The sequence below is a fragment of the Anopheles moucheti genome, chromosome 2, assembly GCF_943734755.1.
Source record: "Anopheles moucheti chromosome 2, idAnoMoucSN_F20_07, whole genome shotgun sequence".
In the NCBI taxonomy this organism is placed as follows: Eukaryota; Metazoa; Arthropoda; class Insecta; order Diptera; family Culicidae; genus Anopheles; species Anopheles moucheti.
In genome coordinates, this window is record NC_069140.1 from 66,804,083 (window position 1) to 66,821,808 (window position 17,726).

The 17,726-nt window shown below is 52.8% G+C and overlaps 1 protein-coding gene across 1 annotated transcript; it reads left to right on the plus strand.

Annotated features, from left to right (window-relative positions):
- The first annotated feature begins 4,056 nt into the window (after positions 1–4,056).
- LOC128297918 (putative uncharacterized protein DDB_G0271606) lies at positions 4,057–13,199 on the plus strand. The gene is made up of 5 exons (XM_053033637.1): positions 4,057–4,230; positions 4,411–4,540; positions 8,082–8,650; positions 8,798–8,896; positions 13,041–13,199. Exons 1-5 carry the CDS (start codon positions 4,057–4,059, stop codon positions 13,197–13,199), a joined length of 1,131 nt encoding a protein of 376 aa, XP_052889597.1.
- The last annotated feature ends 4,527 nt before the right edge of the window (positions 13,200–17,726 follow it).

Consider the following 17,726-nt stretch of genomic DNA (forward strand, 5'->3'; position numbering starts at 1 on the left):
TCGACACAGCGTCTAGCTTTTGAATGTCGCTCTTCTTTCCGTCAAACCTCCAAAAGGGCGAAGACAATAGTGTGTTAGGGGAAATGCCTTATCTCCTAAAAACATATAAGGAACCTGGATGTTTGATGATGGGCTTAACGGTGCTGGACATGGAATGCAACACTCATCTCTCTCTAGCTTGTGATAGAGTAGTGTATTTCTAAATACACCTCCATCAGAGATTCTTCCCCTGGAGCCAACATCTGCAAATAAAAAATTACTGTTGGAATCTACTACTCCCAACAGTACGATGCTGAAAAATTTCCTGTAGTTATAGTAGTTGGTTCCACTGTGGGGGGGGGTGCATTGATTCCTATATGTTTGCCGTCAATAGCCCCGAGTGCATGAGGAAAATTCCATTTATCCTCAAAGCCTTGTGCGATGTGCATCCATTCTTCTGTACTTGTAGGAAGCTACGGAAAGAAGGAAAAAAGATAAGTTTATAAATGTTATTTGATTAATCTCACTTTGGTATGGAAATAGAAATTAATTTCATCTGTTTATTATTCTTAATTTTTTTATTATTCATTTAGCAATCGCATTTTGAAATAGAGGTGCTGGACGAGGAAATTATTTCGTCTCCACCGACTCTTGTACATTCATCGCAACCCGGACCTTCCCGTAGTTCTCCTATGCCAGGACCGTCACGAATCTTATCGCGGCTTACGGCTTCATCTAACCACGGTGACGAACCGCAATCGCCCCGACGTTACGCCACATCTCTACCTCCCAGCACTCCACCTGCAGTGACTGTGCAACAAAGAAAGCGTAAGCGGCAGGATATAAATATCGCCTACAATGAGGAGGTTTTGAACACTCTCACCACTGTTGCCACTACCACGGCGAATTTAATAGAACAATTAAATTCGCCAGAAGACGAACTGGATGGTGTGCGCAACACGATCGCACAATGGACACCCGAACGTCGTAGACGTATTTTAATGCGATTGCGGCGCATGGTAACGGAAGAGGAAGAAGAGCGTTTTGAAAAACATTTCGGTTACCGAGCTTAAGTGTTTCAGCTTAAGCATATCAGACGACGTGCTTTGTTTATAGGCCAGATTACCATGACTTCTTGCTACTACTAAGGGTCTGCGCCGAGGGGCATAGAACGCAGAAGCAACGATGGAGAGAGGGTGCACAGGGGCGCGGCGGTAATGGACGCAGCGGCGTCGCTGGGACTGGTCCTGTTGAATCGGGGCAACCATCCAACATGGAGCGGTCACAGTGGTCGCAGCTCCATCGTCGACGTATACTTCTGCAGCCCGTCGCTCATGGGAGACAACGACTGGCGCGTCTGTGACGAAAATCCGAGCGACCACAACACCATCAAGTTCACGGTCGAGCGGACGACGGCGCAACAGAACCTGGGACAGAGGGAGCAGCAAACGGCGGAGTGTAGGTGGGCGACCCGATTCTTCAACAAGGACCTCTTCGTTGAAGTGATGGGCTCGCTGGACATCTACAACCACACCCTCTTGGCGGACGAGCTGACGCAGGCCATGACAACCGCCTGCGACGCGACGATGCCGAAATTGCCTGCGGCCCGAGGAAGACGACGATCGGTGTACTGGTGGAACGAGGAGATTGCCCAGTTACGCCGCAACTACATCGGGATGCGGAGACGGCTCAGGAGAGCACGGACGGACGACCAGCGAGAGGAACGACGGCCGGCCTGTACAGCAGCCAGAGCAGCATTGGAGCAAGCGGTCAAGCGAAGCAAGAGGGAGTACGGCGAACAGCTACCTGAACAGCTAGGGCCCCACGGATTCGGGCCGGGTTACAAGATCAGGAAGCAGCAGTGGACTGGAGCGCGCGTACCGATGGAACGGGACCCAGCGAAGCTCCAGCACATCGTCGGCGAACTTTTTCCGGAGCGACCGCCCATGGATTGGCCCACAGCGGCCAGATTGTCGGAAGAGGACATCGACCGGGATCCCGTCACCGAGGAGGAGCTGTTGAGCATTGCAAAATCGCTCAACCCGCAGCGAGCCCCGGGCGACGACAATATCCCGAACGTGGCCCTGATAGCGGCGATGACGGCCTTTCCCGGTGTCTTCAGGAGAACGTTCCAGCACTACATCCGGACAGGCTACTTCCCGGACGAATGGAAGAGGCAACGGTTAGTGCTGTTCTCCAAGACGGGGAAACCACCCGGGGAACCGTCGTCGTACCGGCCAATCTGCCTACTGAGCGTCCTCGGAAAAGTACTGGAGCGACTCATTCAGCGCAGACTCACGGAGCATCTTGATGCGACGGGTCTGTCTGACGCCCAGTACGGATTTCGAAAGGGTCGCTCTACGATGGACGCCATCAACAGGGTGCTCGCCAACGGAAAGATCGCGCTCGACAAGAAGGGCAAGGGCGACCGTCTGTGTGCGATGGTGAAAATTGACGTGAAGAACGCCTTCAACACGGCCAACTGGACAGCGATCGGAGAGGCTCTGCAGCGAAGGAACACGCCACCGTACCTCCTGGCGATGCTGCGGAACTACTTCGAGAATCGCACGCTCCACTACGAGACGGACGAAGGATTGGTCTCGCTACCAGTGTCGGCGGGCGTGCTTCAGGGTTCGGTTCTAGGGCCAACACTGTGGAACGTCATGTACGACGACCTTCTCCGTCTGGAGCTGTTCGGGAAGCGTGCGGACATCATCGGGTTTGCTGACGACGTGACGTTCACCCTCGTTGGACGGGACACGCAGGACATCAGCGCCCTTGCTACGAGGAACCTGGAGACGATCGAGCGTTGGATGGGAGGAGTGGGATTGCAGCTGGCCCATCACAAGACCGGCTACATGATCTTCTGCACCCATCACACCCCGCAGATAGGCCAACTACGAGCGGGGACACACACGATCGAATCCACGGAGACGCTCAAGTACCTCGGGGTTGAGCTCTGCCGCAAACAGCACCACGGTCGACATCTAGAGGAGGTTTGCAACAAGGCGACTCGTATCACGAACGTCTTACCGCCCTGATGCCGAACAAGTGTGGCCCAAAAAGCAGCAGAAGGAGACCCCTGGTGAACGTCGGGAATAGCATTGTCCGCTACGCTACGCCAGCGTGGGGACGGAAGCTTCTACAGAGGAACATTCACCGCACCACAGTCCAGAGGTCGCATCGCACCGGAGTGCTTCGAGTGGCCAGCGCATTCCAAACGGTTTCATACGACGCCGCCTGCGAAGTTGCAAGCACCATCCCGTTAGTTCTCCTCCTAGAGGAGGACATCCGCTGCCACGACGAAAAGTTCCGGATGTGCAACCTTCTACTACGTGCGGTTCAATGCATCCACCTGATCCGTCATCTCGTGACGTCTCAGACCTTGCTAATTACGTGTTGTTAGCAACTGTTGCGGTGCTCATTCAGGATGGCCTGGGGGAGTGGCAGCGGATACGGTGCCTGCCAGATTCCAGATGCCATATCCAAGCCATCACAGCGTTTGCCGCGAAACAGTTACTATTTGGGAAAATTACTTTAATGGGGATAAGTGGTAAACTCCCTGTATCGAATAAAATTCGCACTAAAATAATGGCAATTAATGGATCTTACCGTTTTAGCTCCAATTTCTACGTGATACCGGAGCTCGGTGCGCAGCCTTATCGCTCAATCAAGCAGGACTTATTCTTCCTGCATTCTTGTCTTCCACCTGGCAAGCTACTCGCCGAGAACTTCAGCCACCCAGGGCCAGTCGATGCGATATTAGGGGCTGGAATATACTATGACTCGCTCAGTGCAGGACTTCATCGCTTACCAAATGGACTCACATTACAATACTCCAAATTTGGTTGGATAGTAGGAGGCCTACTGTGCAGTATGACCTCTAATCTCCACACGCGGAGTTGTCATAAGGCTACCAGTATCGACGACCTGAAAGTGAGTCTGGAGCGATTTTGGAAGGTGGAAGAAGTGCCACCGGACGCCCCGGACCGATTAGCTTTACAAGACCACTAGCTCGAGGAACACTTCAAATCCAACACGAGGATTGCCGAGGATGGTCGATACATTGTACGGGAGATGGTCGAGTTGACACAACTGGGAGACTCCATCGAACAGGCCCAACGACGGTTAGTATCGCTTGAGCGGAAGCTGTCTCGACATGAAGACACCTACGAGGCGTACCGAATATTCCTGCGCGAATATCTGGAGCTAAAACACATGATGCCTGTAGCGACCGATGGACTACACAAGGTTCGATACGTAACCCCACATTCGTGTGTGATAAAACCCGAATTGACAACCACAAAGCTGCAAGTAGTCTTCGACGCGAGCGCGAAGTCTACCAGTGGAATTTCGCTCAACGACCTGCAAACCATAGGACCAGTGATACAACCGGATCTTCTTCACTTATGGTTGCACTTTCGGACACAGACAGTAGTGGTTACAGCGGATATTGTGAAGATGTATCGCAAAATCTGGGTAGCTGAACCCAGCAATGCATACTATGGCGTGAAGATGCAAGATGGTACGGAGCCGATGAATTTGATCCCCGTCACCTACGGTGAGGCTTCCTCGTCGTATCTTACCTGTGGAGCGTTATAAGATGCGGGCGAGGAAGTACGTTCATCCAATTGATGCCCAGGATAACCTGTTCCTGGGTGCTGCGACTTCGGACGAATTACGTGTACTTAGTTCCGGGACAGAACGAGCACTTACGAATAGAGGAATGCCCGTACGAAAATGGGCATCCAATGTTCCTGCAGTATTAAATGATGTACCTTGACGCTCCAGTGCAAAACGGTGATAGGCAGGCTATCAAGATGCTAGGTCTAGCGTGGTGTCCCTAACCAAACGATGCTTAGTGGCAAGAATTGCCAAACTATACGACCCAGTTGGAATTATGCAACCCGTGATCATCTCTGCAAAAATCCTCATGCAAAACCTGTGGCGCGACAATCTTGCATGGAACGAGAGTGTACTACCTCACGTGTTTGCTAAGTGGAACGATTTTGCTGTTCAACTACCGATCCTTCGCCAGCTACAAATCCCAAGAATGGCGCTGCCAAGTGAAGCCGAAAATGATGGCACATCTGTGGTTTTTGTGATGCCTCAACAAAAGCATACGGGTGCGCAATATACGTTCGCTACTTAGACGGTAAAGGCGAAAGACGATCGCGACTCCTGTGTTCCAATTCGAGAGTTGCATCTCTAAAGAAACTTACTTTGCCCAGACTAGAACTCCAAGCAGCACTGTTGCTGGCTGAACTCTACGTGAAAATAAAGGACTTGTTTGGCACCCGTATCCAGCACACTAGATGGTGGACGGACTCGCAAGTCGTATTAGCCTGGATACGTTCCGATAATTCGAAATAGGACGTCTTCGTGAAAAACCGAGTAGGCAAGATACACGCTGCAACTCTAATAACAATTTTGTCACAAAATTCACCAAAAACTCCTCTGCGTTTTAGCGTTCTAAGAGAAAGATGAATGATGAAAAAGGAAAAGGGGATGGTGTATAGCAGGTTGCAAACAACACTAAAATCGGTAATCTGACACGTAGAAATCGAAAAATTGAAATAATGGCTGTTCCTTTTTTATGAAGTTTACAAAACTGCCTTTAGTTTTTTCAGTGTTGACTTCGATTTTTTTATTCCATTGTCTGTCTCTTTTAACATTGGGGCCCCTGTTGTGTGGCGGCGTTGCTCTTTTGTTTCTTGCTGTGGATGCTTTGCATTCTCTCATCGGTATTGCGTCGCGGTTTTGCTCTCAAATTATCGTGTATATTATCGTTATCGTTTGCTCTCATCGTACATTATCGTGTTTGCTGCTCAGAGAGGAATGTTCAGACAAATTACAAGGTTAGTATTAGAAATATTCATGTTAGGAATGCTGAATCTAGCCAGCCGACGGAAGCACCCGAACCTCTAATATATCTTTCTGCTGCTACTTCCAATCCAGCTGTTCCTAAAAGAACTTTGCCAACTCTTACAACTCCTATAGTTCGATTACCACAACTACCCAAACTACATGTCCAATTTCCGATTTCTTCTCGTGATTCAGTAAAACCTAGACGACCTTTGCCCGTCCATCCATACCTGCAAAAGCCGCCACCAGTTGCTCCTAAACCAAAAATTTTTACCTTAGTTTCTTCCTCTAATCCAGGAGAAAGTAAAAAAAAATACTATCCTTTCAAATCCTAAAACCCATCCACCATCTCCACCCCATCAACCAAATATCCAAATGTGTCCCACATGTTTACAACCGATATCATCCTCTTCCTTACCCATTCCGTCGTCTACCGTATCTACGCCGTCATCTATGGTATTAATGGACACCATGGCAGTAATGTTAACCGACGTGTCCACCAAAGTAGATGTAATTAGCTTCAATTCTACTAAAGTAGAAGTAGATGTAAAAAACATTGTTCATTGTTCAACATTACAAGGACATAGAATCAAGAATTAATGCGGCATTAGATGTGCTTATTGATCGAAATGTTTTGAAACTGTGTTGGCCAGGGCGAAGCGGAGGAGGAATAACAAAATTAGAATTTTCCAAGTTTACAGCTATTTTACGATTGTTACGATTCCGTGTTCCGATTAAAGTTTGTAACCTGTACCGGTTCATCTTAGAACATAAACTAAATTTTAGCTAGACAGCTAACGTATGTAGTAATGGACTAATATGATAGGTTATACGATTGTTTAATGAAATGGCTACTAGTTTACACAGTACTCTTTCGACATTACAACTCGCTCGATAAATCTTCTACTTGAGCATCAAAATTAAATATTATAGGTGAACTGCCAGGTGCCAGGTTTTTGGTTTTTAGTGTCCGGTCCCCGATTTTGGTCCTTGACCCGTGTGCCAATTTTTGGCCACCTAGTGCCCCAGGGGGGGGAGTTTTTCGAGAGCAGGTTTTCGATTTTTAATAAGGTTGTTTCTGAACCAATCGGGACGGTCGGGGTGTCGAAAGACGCGGGCAGTCGAGGCGCGTGTTTGGAGGTGTCGGGAGGGTGGATTACGTTGCGTTTGCGGCCTCCACATTCGTTTGAGTGAGATTGTTTATAGTGCGTGTGTGTGTGAGTGAATCGGTTCCAGACTTGGCCAAAGTGTGCGTTTTTGATTGGCGCAACTTTTGAGCCATCGTGCGTGAGAATCGGTCTACTGTGAGAAAAGTTATAGGCGATTATTAGTTCCCTTGGAACCGTGTAGAATCTTTTTACGAACGTTTCAAAGGTAGCTTTGATCATACGGTTTTTCGGTTTTTCGGTTTTTCTTCATACCCCGTCCCTTAAACATTGTCGGTCGGATTGTCGTGATTGTCGGAGCGTGCGTGTGTTGTTGCGCGAATCTTTATTTTGTCGTGCGTGATTCTATCTACGCGCGTGTGTGTTTCCGTACGAGTTTGCGTTCGCGTGTATGCGCAGTCTTTTTGCGCAAGTGCTTGCGTGTGCGTGATCCGGTGATTTCGTGCTTGCGTATTCCTTGCCGTGCGTGTGTGTCCGTACGTGTTTGCGTTCGTGCGTGTGCGCAGTGTTTTGGCAGTGGTTTTGCTGTACGGGGAAGGGTGCTTGCGTGCTTCGCTTGAGTAATTTGGTGTTTTTGGCTATTGTGGCCGCTACGGTAGAGCTAGGCGGCTGATTTTTGGTGTCCGGTCTTCGATTTTGGTCCGCAACCCGTGTGCCAATTTGTGGCCACCTAGTTCCTCAGGGGGGGGAGTTTTTCAAGAGCCGGTTTTTTGCGAATATTAAGGCAACCGCTCATCCGATTTGGGCCAGCGACGACTCGTTTGAAAGGTCTTGTTGCGGCGCGTCGCACAAAAATCTGGGATTGAGAATCGGTCCAGCCGGTGAATCATAAAATAAAATTTTCGATTTTCCAGGGTCGTTTTATGTCATTTCTATCATCTCTGTCAATATTTGTCAATTCTGTCAATTCTGTCATGTCGTCGAATCGGGTTTTAAGGTCTAGGTTGAGATCAACCACCGTGGATGGTCCACCGCAGAAGTGTTCATTGGATAGTGTTAGTAAAAGTGATAGTGTGTGTGTCTCTTCCAGTGATGAGGATGATGACCTCAACTCAACGGTTGTTCCTGTAGTGCTTTTGGATCGTTTGCAGTCGGATGTCTTGGAGCAGGCAGAAAAACCTTCATCGGTGCGTGCATCATTGGCGAATGTTGTCAATAATCAACCATCAGTAGCTGCGTTGCTTGAGCAACTGAAGAGCCGAGATGAACAGGTGGTGGCAATGCAGGCGAATGTGGATCGTTTAACTGTTCAGTTGGCAGAGCTGTTACGAGAATTGTCTGACACGCGTAAGGAGCTAGCGTTGTTCCGGCAAGGTTCAGGGGCGGTGCAGTTGAAGCAATCGACACAGCAACAAGCACCTACAGCTGCTTCTACCGATGTCGTTTCTTCTCTCAAAGGCAAGCGTAGCCGTGGAGGTTGGCGGATGCAACAGAAGAAGGCGCGTAAGCAACAACAGCAACAGGTGCAGTCGCAGCAACAACAACAGCAGCAGCAGCATCAGCAGCAGCATATGAAGCAGCAGCAGCATATGAAGCAGCAGCAGCAACAGCTGCAGCAGCAGCAACAACAGCAGCTTCAGAAGCAGCAGCAACCTCAGATGCAGCATCAGCCGCAGAAGCAACAGCAGCAGCAGCAGCATTCTCAGAAGCAACTACAGAAGCAGCAGCAGCAGCAACATTTGCTGAAGCATCAACAGCAGCATCAGCGGCAGCAACAGCAGATTCAGCAGCTGTCACAACCACAGCAGCTTGAAAAGCAGTTGAAAAATGTATATCGTCCCCCACAGGTTCGGCATTTTTACCAGCAGCAACAGAATCAACAACAACGGCAGCAGCAACAGAAGCCGCAGCAGCAACAGAAGCCGCAGCAGCAACAACACCATCAAGTGCAGCTGCCATCTCGTCCTGCTTCGGTTCCGTTGATGGAATCGTGGTCCACGGTGGTGAAGCGTGGCATTCATCAACAACATCAGCAGCAGCAGCAGTCCACTCTTCAGCAACAGGCTCTCCGCAAGAAGCTGCGACCAGATGTCATCCGGGTCACTGCGGTGAATGGTGCAACGTATTTGGAGATGTACGCTAGCATTCGGCAGCATACTGATGTGGAAAAGGATGTGGCCCGAGCGAGACGGACTGATGATCATACATTGTCCTTATACCTGCGTCCAGGAGCAGATGGGATTGCTGTAAAGAAGCACATTGAGAATTGCTTGGCCGACAAGGCGCAAGTACGGTTGGTGTGCGACATGAGTCAGCTGCTCATAACAGGGATCGATATGCTCGCGAAGTCAGTCGAAACAGCGAACGCCATCTCTGCTGTGGCTGGAGTCACTGTTGGAGAGGAGGCGGTTGAACAATGGCGTCGTCTGGAGGGCACTCAGCGGGCTCGCGTGAAGGTTCCGCGCATTGTCGCCCAACGGTTAGTTGGCAGCACGATCTTCATTGGTAATACACGTTGCCTTATTCGCGAACTGGAGGTGCAAAATAACAAGGAAAAGCGCTGCTATCGCTGCCTGGAACGCGGACATGTTGCGGCGAATTGTGGAGGCGTCGACCGGCAGGCAACTTGTTTGAAGTGCGGTGTTGTGGGGCATCAGGCCAGGCAGTGTGATGCCATGCCAAAGTGCATCATTTGTGGGGGGTCCCATGTTATTGGGTCCGCACGGTGCTTAGGCGTTCGTAATGTCTAGTTCTGCAGTTCCGGTTCAGTTGCAGGTTTTGCAATTGAATGCTTCTCGGAGTAGAACGGCGCAGGACCTCATGCTGCAGTTCGCGCGTGAGGAAGGCGTTGATGTGGTAATTGCGTCTGAGGTGTTTCGATGTCCAGCTAATGACGGTCGTTGGGCGGTAGATTCGTCCGGGAAGGCAGCCGTTATTGTCACCGGCATGCGTCCCATTCAACGCGTTTGGGGGAGCTCTGTGCCTGGGTTGATTGCTGCAGAAGTGGGGGGCATAACCTTCGTCAGTTGCTACGCTTCTCCTAGCCTCTCTGCTGATGATTTTGCAGCTTTTCTGGATGCGGTCTATGTCGAAGCCAGATCCCACACGCATGTTGTTGTTGCGGGGGATTTCAACGCCTGGCATCAGGATTGGGGGAGCACACGCACCAAGGATAAGGGAGTTGAGGTGCTTTCTACCGCCAATCTCCTGGACCTTGTGCTGTTGAACCGTGGCAATCGACCTACATTTGTGGGGAATGGAGTGGCCAGCGAGAGCGTCGTTGATGTTTCCTTTGCGAGTTCATCGTTGGCGCTTCTCAGCAACTGGCGTGTCATGGATCAAGCTTCAGCTAGCGATCACCGTTACATCCGGTATGCTGTTGGTGCTTCTTCTAATGATGGCTCCAATCGAAATCTGGCCTCTCGTTCTCGTTCTTCGACGACCGTCCTACGTTCGGGTGTGATGTGGAAAACTCGCTAATTCCAGCCCGATCTGTTCAAGATTGCGTTGGAGGCTTCTCATTTTTCTGAATCCATTCAAACACCGGAAAATCTTGTGGCAGGGTTGACTAGAGCGTGCGATGAGGTTATGGTGCGGGTTAAGGCTCCTTCATATTGCATTCGTCCGCAACTATATTGGTGGAATGAAGAAACACAACAGCTTCGAGTTGCCCTGCAAGCCGCTAGCGAATATGCCCTTTCCCGAACGGATCCGGTTGAGAAGGCCGCTGCTTCTGAACAACTACTGAGGGCTAAGAAGGAGCTGACTCGTGCCATTCGTCGTAGCAAGCAACAGGTGATGGAAGATCTTATTACGCTCGCTAATGATCACGTCTTTGGTGATCTATATAAGATTCTCCAGGCACGTTTGCGGGGAAGTCGTGCCCCTCCTGAAACGAATCCTGCGGTGCTGAAGCGCATTGTGGACGATCTCTTTCCGCAACATCCTCCTTTCCAGTGGCCGTCGGGAGACAGCAATGCCACCGTTTCCCATCAACCTGTTCGTCGTGTCTCTGATGAAGAGCTGCTGAATATAGCGGACAATTTGCAGGCCAGGAAGGCACCGGGGTTGGATGGAATCCCGAACATCGTGCTACGTACGGCAATACATCAACATCCGGGAGTGTTCCGAAGGGTCTATCAGGACTGTCTGGACAGCGGTCATTTTCCTGATGCATGGAAGCAGCAGCGTCTCGTATTACTACCGAAGCCGGGGAAACCGCCTGGTGAATCGTCATCTGTTCGACCACTGGGAATGATCAACGGTCCGGGTAAATTATGCGAGAAGCTGGTGCTGAATCGTATCAACGATCATATCGAAGATCCGGCTGCTCCACAACTCTCCCCTGCCCAGTATGGGTTCCGACGAGGAAAATCCACCGTGATGGCGGTGCAACGCGTCGTGCAGGCAGGAAAACAATCGATGCAGTTTCACCGTACAAACGGCCGCGACAAACGGTGCTTGATGGTGGTTTCGTTGGATGTGCGGAATGCTTTCAACACCGCAAGTTGGTCCTCGACAGCAGCAGCGCTTCAGCAGAAGGGTGTTTCAGTTGAACTTCAACGAATACTTGCCAACTGGTTTGAAGGACGGCAGCTGGTCTACGACACTGATGATGGTCCTATCACACGCAGCCTCTCTGCTGGAGTTCCACAAGGGTCCATCTTGGGCCCCACCCTGTGGAATATCATGTACGACGGAGTGCTGAATCTGGAGCTGCCTGAAGGTGTGGAAGTTGTTGGTTATGCAGATGATCTGGCATTGCTGGTTCCTGGAACTACTCCGCAACAGGCATCCGAACTGGCCACTGCAGCAGTACGAATCATCGGTGAGTGGATAGCAGCGCATCGGCTGGAGTTGGCACCCGCCAAAACGGAAGTCGTCATGATTTCTACCATGAGAACTGATCCCGAAGGTTATCCCATTGATGTCTTGGGCACGCAGTTGAGGTCTGCGAAGAAGATCAAGTACCTGGGGATTATTTTGAGTGAGCATTTATCCTGGCGACCACACGTCGAATATGCTTGTGAAAAGGCACTTCGGGTGGCCAAGAAGATGGCGCTGATGATGCGGAATCATAGCGGTCCAAAATGCGCCAAACGTCGTCTTCTCGTAGCAGTGGTGGATTCGGTTTTGCGATACGGTGCTCCCATCTGGCATGCGGCGGTCGAACGGAGGGCGAATCGTCGGTTACTGGTGCGAGCACAGGCGGAGTGTCTTCGGAAGGCGGCGTTTGCATTCAGATCGGTGCGGTACGAAACTGCAGCGGTTTTAGCTGGGGTTATACCCATCTGTCTACTCGTGAAGGAGGATGCCCGTTGCTACCATCGACAACATGCTGCTGAAGGCTTGAATGACACCGACAATTCTGTTCCAGCACAACAAATTCGGCTACAGGAACGTGAGGTAACGATGCGGATGTGGCAGAATCAATGGGATGCGGATGCTGCAGCGCCGAATGCGTCGCGTTACGTTAGCTGGACACATCGTCTCATCCCCAATATTGAACAATGGCATTCGAGGAAGCATGGCGAGGTGAATTTTGCGTTGGCGCAGGTTCTATCTGGTCACGGTTTTTTCCGTGATTACCTGAATCATCAGCAGTTTACTTCGTCCCCAGAGTGTTCCCGTTGTTTTGAAACTGCAGACACAGCAGAGCATGCTGTGTTTTATTGCCCATCGTTTGCAGCTTACCGTCAACGGCTTCTGAACGGAAGAGGATTTGAAAATTTCAACCCGGACAACCTGGTTGGATATCTTCTTCGGGACCAGGCTTCCTGGTCCATCATTACAGAGTTGGTTGGACACATAACATCGGTGCTTCAGCAGCAGTGGAATGAGGAGCGTGCTAATCTGGCGGCCGCTAATGCTGCAAATAGTCAACCGGAAGATCCGTCCGTTCGTCGGGCAGTTTTGATTGCTCGAAACCAGCGGCGAAACGAAGCGCGACAACGTGCTCGAACCCTTGCCCGGGAAGAGCGGCTACGTGCTGCACCACCTGTAACACCACCAACATTGGCGATCCTGGCTAGGCGTGTCATCGTAAGAGAGCGAGTGCGTAGACATCGTGCACGGGTTCGACTTCTGCAGCAACAGCAGCGTGAGCAGCAAGAGCAGCAGCAGCAAAATCAACATTCGTTCGAAGGATCACCTAGCATTGCAGAGAACAACATCGATGCATCGCGGCGGCGATCTTTATCGTCGGACGAAGAAGCAGCAGTCACTGCTGCAACAACATCCGAACGGTAGTCTACTTCAACCTTTATCAGAGTGCGGTACAAAGGTACCACTACAGTGTAAAAGACGATAGCGAAAAAAGACGACAGTGACATTTGGATGGCTTCAAGCGGAACAAAGAGTCCGAGCGTAAATGCCCGTTATAAGGGCCAGACCCCTTCCTTCACAATGCTTCGCGGCTATACGTGAGGGAGATGTGGGCTGCGCACATCGTGGGGTTTAGTCGGTAAGAATCCGGCATGCGGTCTCACCCGTATCTAAGAAGATTCCCCACGATGTAAAAAAAAAAAAAAAAAAAAAAAAAAAAAAAAAAAAAAAAAAAAAAAAAAAAGCCAGTTATCCCTGTGCTGGGGGTCGGACGTCGGACCATGCGTTCGCGGCTGGTAATGGACGTTGCGAAGGGAGCAGATACGACCGCGATCCTCAAATGCGTGCAGGAGGTGTGCGCTCGGGGAGACCAGCCAGCTGCCGCCAGACTGGTGACGCCAATGGTGGAGGTCCGGGTCGACGCTATCGACCCTTTAGCGAAGGAGCAGGACGTGGCGCTGGCTCTAGCCAGCCTTGCACAGTCGCCGGTGGAGGAGTCTGCCGTGCAGCTGAGGAAGGCTTGGAACGGAACGAAGGTGGCGTTCGTTCGCGTTCCGGAGAAGGCGGCGGAGCAACTGAAGGACCGGCATGTACTCATCAAGTACACCTCGTGCCTTGTGCGGACGGCACAGGCTCTGACGGCGCGAGAACAGCGGTGCTTCAGGTGTCTGGAACTCGGTCATCTTCGAGCCAGCTGCCGGAGCGAGGTCGATCGGTCAGCGTCATGCATTCGCTGCAGCCAACCGGGCCACCTGGCCCGAGCTTGCACTGCGGAGGTGTGCTGCGCTGTGTGCAAGGGCCCTCACCGGGTGGGACATCCGTCCTGCACCAGGGGGTAAAGGTCCTGCAGATCAACCTCGGGCGCAGCCGGGTTGCACAGGACCTGATGCTGCAACGGGCAAGGGAGGCTGGGATACAGGTCGTGTTAGCGTCCGAACTGTATAGGGTGCCGCGGAGCAATCCGAACTGGGCGGTCGATGACGATCACAGCGTAGCGGTTATCGCGACCGGAGATTATCCGATCCAGAGGCTGTGGGGGAGTATTGTGCCGGGCTTGGTGGTGGCTACCATTGCTGGAGTAGCTTTTGCTAGCTGCTACGCCCCCCCGAGCATAGGTCTCTCGGACTTCACAGAGTACATCGGAGCGGTGCAGATGGCTGCGGCGGGACACGCGACGGCGGTTGTGGCGGGCGACTTCAACGCGTGGAGTCAGGAGTGGGGCTGTGCTCGAACCACAAGAAGAGGGGAGATTCTCCAGGGAGCGATGGATCAGCTGGGTCTCGCAACGCTCAACCGCGGCACCGAGCCCACCTTCCGCGGGAACGGAGTGGCTCGCGAGAGCATTGTCGACGTTTCCTTTGCGAGTTCTTCCCTCGCACGCCCTAACTCCTGGCGGGTCTGCAACGAGTACTCGGGAAGCGACCACCGGTACGTGGAGTTCGTACTGCAGCAGGGTGGGCAACATCAACATCATCAGCGGCCTTCCTGCAACGTCCCTGTGAGCAGTGGAGCGGTCTTGTGTGCTGGTACCAGATACAAGACTGGTCAATTCAACCCGACCAGCTTCAAACTGGCGCTTTCCGCCAATGGTTTTCCGGAGGCAGACTCCCCTCAGCTGTTGATGAACAGCTTGTCGGCCGCCTGCAGCGAAACAATGGAGACAGTCCGCAAGGCAACACACAGTCGGTCGCCTAGGCTGTACTGGTGGAGCCAGGAAATCCATTGTATTCGCGAGCAGTGCGAGGGGATGGAAAGGCGCCTGAGTGCCGCAGTCGACGCAGCAGAACGGGATGCGAGCCGGGCCCAGCTTGCTGATCTCCGTAGGACGCTCCAGCGCGAGATACAGGACAGTAAGGAGCGGTGCATGCAGGAGCTGATCGACAGCGTTGACAACGACGTCTACGGGCTGGCGTATAAGGTAGTGCTGGGCAAGCTGCGAGGCCGCACTCCTCCCGAGACGGATCGTTCGGTCCTTGAACCGATTGTCGACGCCCTGTTCCCGAGCCACCCTCCTTTCGAGTGGCCTGCGCTGATGGACATCGAGGAGGAGGACGCGGTGCGCCCAATAACGCGCGAGGACGTGCTCGCAGTTGCTGAAAGGATGCCCCTATCCAAGGCTCCGGGTTTGGATGGCATCCCGAATGCGGCCGCGAAAACCGCGATGCGTGAGCACCCGGAGGTGTTTGCCCGGGTGTATAACGACCTCCTACAGCGGGGTGAGTTTCCCAAGGCGTGGAAGGAGGCTAGGCTGGTCCTGATCGCAAAACCGGGCAAGCAACCAGGAGAACCGTCGTCGAAACGGCCGTTGTTGGTGATGGGGGTCGTCCCGAAGGGATTCGAGCGTTTGGTGCTCGATCGCATTAACGACCACCTGGAGGACGAAAGTGCTCCCCGCCTGTCACCGAACCAGTATGGCTTCCGGAAAGGTCGATCAACCGTTGAGGCCATACAGCGGGTTGTAGCTAAGGGCGAGTTCGCGAGAACCTTTCATCGTACCAACGGGCGTGATCCCCGGTGTTTGATGGTGGCGGCGCTGGACGTAGCCAACGCTTTCAACACGGCCAGCTGGGAGGCGATCGCCCTGGCCCTCCAGGAGAAGCGGGTTCCGGCTCAGCTCCAGAGGCTCCTGAGGAGTTATTTCTCAGAGCGGGAGCTTGTATACGAGACCAGCGAAGGCCCGGTCCGGCGCGAAGTGACAGCTGGCGTTCCACAGGGGTCAATCCTTGGCCCGACCCTGTGGAACGTCATGTATGACGGAGTCCTTCGGCTGGAGCTTCCCGACGGCGTGGAGACAATAGGGTTCGCCGACGACCTGGTGGTGCTGGCCAGTGGAACCACACCGCAAGAGGCTGCTCAGTTGGCAGAGAGCGCGATAGCCGTCATCAGCGAGTGGATGACATCTCACCGTCTGAAACTCGCCCCGGACAAGACGGAACTGGTGATGGTGTCCACCATGAGGGCGGGCAACACGCTGTACCCTGTTTCCATCGAGGGGGTGGAGCGGATGCCGACTCGCAGCGTCAAGTACCTTGGAGTGGTGCTGCAAGACCACCTGTCGTGGCGGCCACACGTCGATTACGCCACGGACAAGGCTGTCCGTGTGGCTCAGGGGGCTCGCGATTATTGCAGAACCACGGCGGTCCCAAGAGTGCTAAACGGCGCCTCCTCGCGTCTGTGGTGGACTCCACTCTTAGATACGCGGCGCCGATCTGGAGCGGAGGACTAAGCAACCGGGAGTGCTGGAAGCTGGAACGCGTACAAGGAAGCTGCAACGCGTACAAAACATCTACGCTAAACCGGTTGCCCGCACCTTCGTCACGGTGCGGTACGAGGTGGCGACGGTCCTTGCTGGCGTCATACCAATCCGGTTGCTGGTCCAGGAGGATGCCAGGTGTCACCAGCGGAGGCAGAGCGGCATACCCATCGGCGAGCTGCGAGCGGAGGAGCGAGAGACCACTATGCGCCAGTGGCAGCTAGAGTGGGATGAGTTGGCGCCTGCAAGCAGGTTCACCCGTTGGGCGCACAGGGTGATACCTGATCTGGAATCATGGAAGGCCAGACGTCATGGTGAGATGACGTTCCACCTGGCCCAAATTCTATCCGGGCATGGCTTCTTCCATGATTACCTGCATAACCAGCGATTCGCGCCATCACAGGATTGCTCCAGGTGCCCGGGTGCGCCGGAGACGGCGGAACACGCGATGTTCTTCTGCCCCCGTATTGCGGAGGTAAGACGGGACTTGCTGGGCGAAGACGAGGAGCCGGTGGTAACACCGGACACCATCCAGCAATACATGCTGGGCAGCCAGCAAAGATGGAGCGAGGTGTGCGAGGCCGCTCGTATCATTACCACCACACTCCAACAAGAGTGGTATATCGAGCGGGCCTCTAGCGCGAACGACGACATGCTGAGTGCTGCACGCCGGTTGGACGCTGCGCAAGAGGAGCTGGTGGCCTTGCGCAATGAAAGGCGCAATGAGGCTCGCCGGCTACTCACCATCGAGCGACGAGCTGCGCGGGGAGATCCTCCACCACCTACCCACCCGGACGGACGTTTGATGACGGTGGATGAGATCCGTGAGCGGGAGGAACGGCAGCTGCACGTACGGAATAACGTCCGACGCTTCCGTGCCCGGCAGCGACTGCAGAACGAGGAGGTCGTCGACTGCCGGACGTATCTGTGGGCCCTCTTCGGGGTGGAAGCGTTTGAGGAAGATGAACCTAGCGGGGAAGTTTTGCCATCAGGGCAATGATAAATAAGGCCGCTAAGGCAAAAAGAGGCGCGAACGCCCACTAGCGTCAAGCATACTGGGCTGGGTAAATTTTGAACAATGGCCACAATGGCACAAAAGAGGCGCGAACGCCCAGCTAGACAATAAGTACTGCTCATAAGCTAGGGCGGAAAACTAGAACAAGTGGTCGCTAAGACCATATTAGGCGCGAACGCCTACG

What these genes read in the sequence shown, in the direction of transcription:
- LOC128297918 (XM_053033637.1), top strand. Translation starts at nt 4,057, where the DNA reads ATGGTCGAGTTGACACAACTGGGAGACTCCATCGAACAGGCCCAACGA. An exon ending in CGACCGATGGACTACACAAG is followed by an intron (nt 4,231 to 4,410) that starts GTTCGATACGTA and finishes TTTCGGACACAG; the next exon opens with ACAGTAGTGGTTACAGCGGA. An exon ending in AGCAGCAACAACACCATCAA is followed by an intron (nt 8,897 to 13,040) that starts GTGCAGCTGCCA and finishes CGACTTCTGCAG; the next exon opens with CAACAGCAGCGTGAGCAGCA.